The 8186-nt window shown below is 32.5% G+C and overlaps 1 protein-coding gene across 1 annotated transcript; it reads left to right on the top strand.

Annotated features, from left to right (window-relative positions):
* Nucleotides 1–2123: 2123 nt before the first annotated feature.
* On the top strand, nucleotides 2124–4525 carry LOC109220179 (8-hydroxygeraniol dehydrogenase-like). Its single transcript, XM_019384641.1, has 5 exons — nucleotides 2124–2301; nucleotides 2417–2530; nucleotides 2963–3473; nucleotides 3702–3855; nucleotides 4087–4525. The coding sequence occupies exons 1-5, from the start codon at nucleotides 2204–2206 to the stop codon at nucleotides 4290–4292; spliced, it is 1083 nt and encodes a 360-aa protein (XP_019240186.1). The 5' UTR covers nucleotides 2124–2203; the 3' UTR covers nucleotides 4293–4525.
* The last annotated feature ends 3661 nt before the right edge of the window (nucleotides 4526–8186 follow it).

The raw sequence follows: 8186 nt of genomic DNA, 5'->3' as shown, positions 1-8186 counted from the left end.
CGACTTTAAAAGTTATTAATGTTCAACGTCGTTGTATGTGGGATCGAGCCGAGGGTCTATCGGAAATAGCCTCTCTGTCCTATCGGGTAGGGGTAAGGTCTGCGTACACATTACCCTCCCCAGACCTCACCTGGTGGGATTTCACTGGATAGTTATTGTTGTTGTCGTCGTTGTATGTGGGATCGGAGCTTAAAAAGGAAAAATCTAGCACCACATATAATTATCAATATCAGTTGATAACATTGACTGTCAACTTTTTATCATAACTCCTGTCGATATAATGAACAAGGAAACAGAGCTGGACATAATAATATGAGAAAATCATTAAATAGGAGTACGTAAGGCATAAAAGTTGTACTATTTTAATCCTTAATATATACTTCTAACACAAATAACTTTTTTAAAAATAATAGTGTCGTTTGTGTGCCCTCTGACTAATTGCATGGAGTACATGTTATTTCTTATTTGTACCAGATAATTTATCCACTAAAACTTATATAGATGAAAAGAATAACGTAGAGTGTTTGACTCCATTGACTCCATAACATAAACGACTTTAAAATGGGAATGTTTATAATCCGTCACAATTTGACACAAGGAAATTGCAACAATATAATCAAGCTGTCCAAATTTCACACTATATTCGTTCTTCTAATTGTATACTTTCACATTATCTTCGTGGCTCTTCTTTAGCCACTACCAACTTAAATTTTGTCATATTTGTACATGACGTCTGTTAGTTTCTTCTATAAACTTTGTTCTTTTTGAGAAATTTAAGCGAAATTTTGTATAATGGTCAACAAAAGTTTATAGCGTCATACCTCTATAACAACAATCCCTATATAATAGTCATTCAGTATAAAAGTTAAAAAAATTTCAAAATCGATTTTTAAGTTATATTTTACCTCTCTATAATAGCTTTTTACCTATAACAACAACAGTCATATTTATAACAGAATGCTCTTTGTAAAATACCCCTCTATATAATATAAAATCTTTACGATTACTAATAGTAATTCTAAAAATATGCACGCAATCTTTTCATTGAATAAAATTTGTATCTTGCATAAGATTTAAGATTTGTACATGATATCTTTTCCATTGGACAAATTTAAAAAATATTTAGACAAAAGATTTAACTGTTAAGCGCTTAGATTGTTTTCAAGGGAAAGCTATCGGATATCCTTTTGCTGAAAATTTGGACACGCGCCAATTCAAGTTTCAATCGTTATATCGCTAGTAAGAGAATGAAAATCTACGAAACAAGCTACAATTACAAAGTTCATCCACCAATCTTGAAAAAATTTATTTTTTTAGGTAGCTTTAAAATGTGTGCCTTAGAGTTGAAATCTTTATTACGTTTAGTTATGAATTTATTAATAATTAATGAATTAGCTTTCTTCAATATTTAACTAGTAAAATATGCATATTTTTTGAGATTTTAAATTTGAATAGTCTTCTTATCTGTTATATATAACATTAAAAAAGTAAAAATAATTGATTTTTGGATAATCTTTATCTATAACAACCAACAAATATTTAAACGTCAAATACTGTTATAGGTGTATATATCGGTCATTCACTATAAAAATAAAAAAATCGGAACAAACGAGGGTGTTATAGAGAAGGTCGACTATATAGCCGACTCTACTTACTTAAAACTGGTGTTTGGCAATGGAGAAGTTAGCTTGAACAAAGTGAGTTCAACTGAATGTCCTTCTTTAAAATAATATACTGCATAAATAGGGAAAAATAATTTTTTGTATATAAAATTTTGAACTTCGTTTAATCAAGAAAATATACATGAAATTTCAATTTTTTAAAGCAAGTTACATCTTAAAGTATAAAATTATATGTAACGATATATTATCACTCCGCAGAAATGGTGTAAATTAATGTGAAATGCTTTAAAATAAAACAAAAAGTCCTGTAAAAAGGGATAGAAGAATACTCTACACCCTTCGCCCACCTAATCGATCACGTAAAGAGAAGGCAAAATCTGATTTGTTGATGTTATTAATTGTTCCACGTCATCTCCTCCTTCGCCCACCTCATCGATCACGTCATCTATCATACACTCAAAATCCTATATATAGGGATCGTAACATTTTCACTTTGCTATCATAATCTTCTACTATTAATTCTATCAATCTACTATTACAACATAAATTTTCTTGTACACAGAAATATATAATACTTTAAAATGGCAAAATCATACGAGAATGAGCACCCAATTAAGGCATTTGGATGGGCAGCTAGAGACACATCTGGTGTTCTTTCTCCTTTCAATTTTTCAAGAAGGTGTGCAATTTTAGATTCTTGTCTAAAAAAACTTCCTTATGATTTTTTTTTTTTTTTTTTTGTAATTTTGATGATAGTTGCTGAATGTGGGAGTTTTTGTATTAAATGGGAACAGGTTGACTGGTGAAAAAGATGTGCAATTTAAAGTTATGTATTGTGGAATTTGTCACTCTGATCTTCATCAACTCAAGAATGAATGGGGTAACAGCAAGTATCCCATTGTACCTGGGTAAGATTTTATTTTTCCTTCTTTTTTTTTTGGGTCAAATGACATGTAAAAAGGACAGCGTGGTGCACTAACCTCCCGCTATGTGTGGGGTCCGGGTCTGGGAAAGAACCGGATCACAAAAATCTGATACGCAGCTTTACCTTACATTTCTGCAAGAGGCTATTTCAAATGACATGTAAATTCTATAATTCTACATGAAATTTTGGCCGAGGGTCTTACGGAAACAGCCTCTCCACCCCTCGGGTAGGGGTAAAGTGTGCGTACACACTACCCTCCCGGCCCCATTAGTGGGATTTCACTGGGTCGTTGTTGTTGTTGTTGCTACATGAAATTCTGATTTATGAACGGTTTGAAGTATTAGGTTACAATTTAGCAGAACATGTGTAGAATCTATATAATAATAAGTGTCACTAATTTCAAATATTATTACAGGCATGAGGTTGTTGGTGTTGTAACTGAGGTTGGTAGCAAGGTGCAGAAATTTAAGGTTGGAGACAAAGTAGGTGTTGGATGCATGGTAGGATCATGTCGCAAATGCGAAAATTGTGACAATGATCTCGAGAATTACTGTCCTCGTCAAATCCCTACTTATAACGGCTATAACACAGACGGGACCCTTACATTCGGAGGTTACTCCGATATCATGGTTTCTGATGAGCATTTTGTAGTTCATTGGCCTGAGAATTTGCCAATGGAAACTGCTCCTCTGTTATGTGCTGGGATCACAACTTATAGTCCATTGAAATATTTTGGACTTGATAAGCCTGGAATGCACATTGGTGTTGTTGGTCTTGGTGGTCTTGGTCATATGGCTGTGAAATTCGCTAAGGCTTTTGGAACTAAGGTAACTGTGATCAGTACATCTGTTAGTAAGAAGCAAGAAGCAATTGAACGTTTGGGTGCAGACGCTTTCTTGATTAGCCGCGATACTGAGCAGATGCAGGTGAATATAACTTGGACATTCCTAATTTGAATGATAGTGTTAAGAGTTTATATTTCGTGCATTCAAAACGTGTAAAGAATTTATACTATCATGTCAAAAATTTTACACTATGGTAACTCGGAAAATAGATAGTGTAAAAAATCTTTTCTAATTGTTAGTGTATATAACTTAAACTCTATTGCAGAATAAAGGAGGCTAACCTTTCGTGTATTCATTTAATATGAACAGGCTGCAATGAGCACATTGGATGGGATAATTGACACTGTTTCTGCAGTTCACCCTATTCTTCCATTGCTTAGCTTATTGAAATCTCATGGTAAGCTTGTTATGGTTGGTGCACCAGAAAAACCAGTGGAGTTGCCAGTGTTTCCTCTACTTTTGGGTAAGCATATAACTTCACTAGTTCTGTCCATATATAGCTTTTTTATGCGCTAAAAGGCAGCCCGGTGCACGAAACATGCCCCGTTTATGCAGGGTCCGGGGAAGGGTCGCAGCCCAAGAGGGTGCGATGTAGGCAGCCTACCCTGATATAAGTATCAGTGGCTGATTTCATGGCTTGACAATATTGTTTTGAATTAAAATGAGACTAAAGTATATATAATGTGGAAAACAGGAAGGAAGCTAGTGGCTGGAAGTTGCATAGGAGGGATGAAAGAGACTCAAGAGATGGTTGATTTCGCGGCAAAGCATAATATTACACCAGATGTCGAAGTTGTGCCCATGGAGTATGTGAATACAGCTTTGGATCGTCTTCTGAAATCGGATGTGAAGTATCGTTTTGTGCTTGACATTGGAAACACATTGAAAGCAGCTAACTGAGAGTTGAGTCACAAAAAGTTGATCCTGAAAAAGTGATGTCTGTTATTAGGACTCTTTAAATTTCAGTCGATTGCCAGTTCTCTGCTAGTTTTGCGACTGAAACGTAGTTATTGTTGTACTGTCCATTTTGTACTATTGCTTTGAGAAAAAGAGTAGTAGCCTTGTTTTTTGTATGGAGAAAAAAAAAATGTCTTGTTCTATATTCTAATGATACAGATTTTCTATTAGCTATACCTCCTTATAGTTCAAATTTTGATGGATTAAATAGAAGCTAGTTGCAGACGTGTGATAGTTTTAATAATGACATATAAGTCTAAGACAGTTCCATTTCTTGCCAACTGTATTCCCCCAGTTAAGTGAGCCATCTCGAAGTACAGCGTGATTTCTTTATAACAGTATTCATATATAACAGTCATTTATTATAAAAGTCAAATTTTTCTCTAAAATGACATTTTATGTTATATTTTACTACCTTTTTATAACAGTTTTTTTCCTATAAAAGCAACATTTATCTTCATCGCAGTACGCCCTTTGTAAAATTACCCTTCTATAACAGCTATGTAGACTAATAAGAATCAAGAGCTTAACAGTTAAATCTTCTATTTCAGCTTGTTATTTTTTGGAGATATTTCCTTGTCATTTTGAGCAGCTTAAATAAATTTATATCAGTATGAGAATATTTTTTTACTTTCATAATTTAAGTTTATTAGATATTGGGTTTTGGTGTTGGGTCGCCCTATGTGGGCTGACCCAACTCATATAGAAAAAATAAGGTAAAAATTGCACGGGGCGCCTTATTTGGTCGGCCCCATTTAACCTATACCCATTTTTTTTAAAAGTTTTAACTTGTACCCACTTTTTAAACAACTTCAGCCCCCTTTCTCCTCCTCCTTCTCCTCCTTCGTTTTCTTCTTCTTCTTTCTTCTGCTGCTGTTGGTGCTGCTATGAAACATCAGTTCATGGGATGATTGCCATAAATATGTTTATCAGATTATTTAAAAATAAATTATAAATAATTACGTAGTCAGTAGACAATAATTTGTGAATATTTCCACGTACGTAAGTTAGTAGACAATGATAATTCTGTTCTTTTCACGTTTATTATTTCCAAAATTTATGATTTAGATACTGTTGGCAATCTGATTATTTATCTAGTATGTTAGAAAGCTTTTTCAAAAACTTCAGCTTATATAGTGCTGAGGTTTTTACAAATGAACTAAATAACTTCAGCATCTTCTGCTGAAGTTTTTGAAAAAGCTTTATGACAAAACTAATTAATCCAGGACAAAAAAACTTCAGCTTTTAGTGCTGAAGTTTTTACAAATGAACTAAATAACTTCAGCATCTTCTGCTGAAGTTTTTCAAAAATCTTATCCAGGATAAAAAAACTTCAGCTTATTTAGTGCTGAAGCTTTTATAAATGAACTAAATAACTTCAGCATCCTCTACTGATGTTTTTGAAAGCTTAATGACAAAACTAATGAATCCAGGACAAAAAAACTTAAGCTTATTTAGTGCAATTACAAACAAAAACTTCAGCAAATAGAGAACATAACTTCAGCTAATATGCTTAAGTTCAGCAATTACAAACAAAAACTTCAGCAAATAGAGAATAAAACTTCAGCTACTATGCTTAAGTTCAACAATTACAAACAAAAACTTCAGCACACTTGGTTCAGCACACTTGCTACTTCAGGTCCGTCTACTAGAATGCTGAAGTTTTGCGTGATTGCCTTTGCTACTTCAGCCATATATGCTGAAGTTACGCGAAAAAGCGGATACGCTTGCAATTTTCTTGCAAAGCAAGCATAAGTTAAAACGTGACCTAAAAAGCAGGGGTGTAGATGTAAATGCCCCAAATATAGGGGGAGCTATCTATAAAGAAGTTACTGCACAATAAAAAAGGAGAAAAATATGGAAAAGTGCGGAGTTGATTTTTCATAAGAAAATCGTATCTTTTCTTCTTTAAAAAAAAAAGTTTGCATACGCTTTCTAAACAACTTCGAGATACAGAAAACTTCCTCTTGGATTCTCCTATAAAACACGTAAAACTAGGATATTTAGTTTGTGGATAGAACTCTATTTCCGAAAGCTTTAGAGTATGACTTGAGGTTATTATTTTGGCAGTGAGTTCAATAATTATTCTGTTGCATTATTGACAAGTAGGCCAGTGTTATTCTCTCCCCTCCCCCCCCACCCACATTTAATCTATCGAAATTGTTATAAAAAAAAAAAAAAAGATACTATGCAGATCTGCAATAGGTAGGCCAAGAGAAACTTTGGGAGTAATAAAAACAGTTACTTTTTCGATGAGAAATTTTATTTTGGGCGAGACTCACCCAACAAAAGTTATATGAGGCCACCATCTATATTTGACAAGTGTGATTGTGGGGCTCGTTTTCTGACATTGGTTAAATTTAAATAAATTAAGAAGAAAAAGTAATTTTATTCTTGATGTGGAACCCACTCCCACTCATATATTCAATAAATAGATAGTTAAATAGATATTGCACTAGAGAAATGAGTGGATAGAAAAATGTGAAAGCCATGTCCCTCCTTAGTTACCATAATTTGCTGATCACCACCAAACGTAATATTATAATTTTGTATATACCTGTCTTCTTCTTCTTTTTCATCATCAAAGTTCGTATCTTTTCAAAACCATCTTAACTTACAAAAGCTTTAAAAATGAACCTTTAGAGGTTGTTCATTGATATAAATAGATATAAAATATATTATACATAATTTGTCAATAAAATATTCCTCATTTGATACAGAAATACAAAAGTGTGGTCACTAGCATTGAGTACTTTTGCATCTTGATTCATTTGCTACCATGTTTAACCTGTAAGATCATTATAAAAATATTATTTACTATAAAATTAAAATAAGATTAATATAAATTTTTATCATTAAGAGGATGTTATAATCACTACAAAAAAAATATGTTATCGCGGTAGTTTATTTTATGTTTAGCGGCGGTTTCAAACCTCCACAATATGCTCTAACGGCGTTTTTAAGTCAAATTTGAATTGACTTAAAGGCTTGTCAATTCAACTTAGAGCAGTTTATGACTTGTTTTAGTGTTTGATAAACTTAAAAGTAATTTTAAGTCAAGTGCTTTTAAGTGTTAAAATTGCTTTTAAGTTAAAATAACTCAAAACAAACTAAAATTTATAATTTGTGCATCTTAACTTATTGCTTTTTGGATTAAAAACGCTTGAGTTTTGTCCAATTAATTTAATTTTTTACTGTTATAAACCTGAAGGCTAAAGACAGTCATTTCTATTGATTTGATTATAGAGAAAATCGAAATTGGTATACACTATTGCTTCTCCATTTGTTTATTTTTTCATTTTTGGGTTTTTCTTAATAAGTTTTAGTTTTTAATTTTCGTAATTCGGATTTTCATGCATATTTCCCTTAAGGCCATGTGCCTGAATAAATTATACTACGATTGTGCAGTTTTCTAATAAAATTTATTTTATTTAAAAATAATATTTTGGACAAACTAACATAATTACTGTTTAAAGAGATAATTATAACTGAGCTAGTATATGTGAGGTTATCAAAACGTGTTTTGCAACTTGAAGTTGACGGCGTGCTAGAACTTGGATGTATACTTGGAAATCAACAGTTATTTTCTTAATTATATCAAAATTTTGCTCCTTATGCATTTTAATTACAAAGTAACGTCAAATTATTATTACTAAAGGTTATTTAAATAACTAATAATTCAGAACGGTTTTTAGATTAATACCCATGAGGAAACGGTGTTTAAGAACAAATTTTGTTTTGGGAGTTATTTCAAGTGGGAAACCCGAAAAGCTCTTATTTTTAAGTGTTCAGATTCTTTAATTCAATTCAGATGGAGATTGTGGCTTTTACGTGGGA

This window comes from Nicotiana attenuata, unplaced genomic scaffold, assembly GCF_001879085.1.
Source record: "Nicotiana attenuata strain UT unplaced genomic scaffold, NIATTr2, whole genome shotgun sequence".
In the NCBI taxonomy this organism is placed as follows: domain Eukaryota; kingdom Viridiplantae; phylum Streptophyta; class Magnoliopsida; order Solanales; family Solanaceae; genus Nicotiana; species Nicotiana attenuata.
Note: the sequence above shows the minus strand (reverse complement) of the source record. Positions and strands in the feature narration are given on the sequence as shown.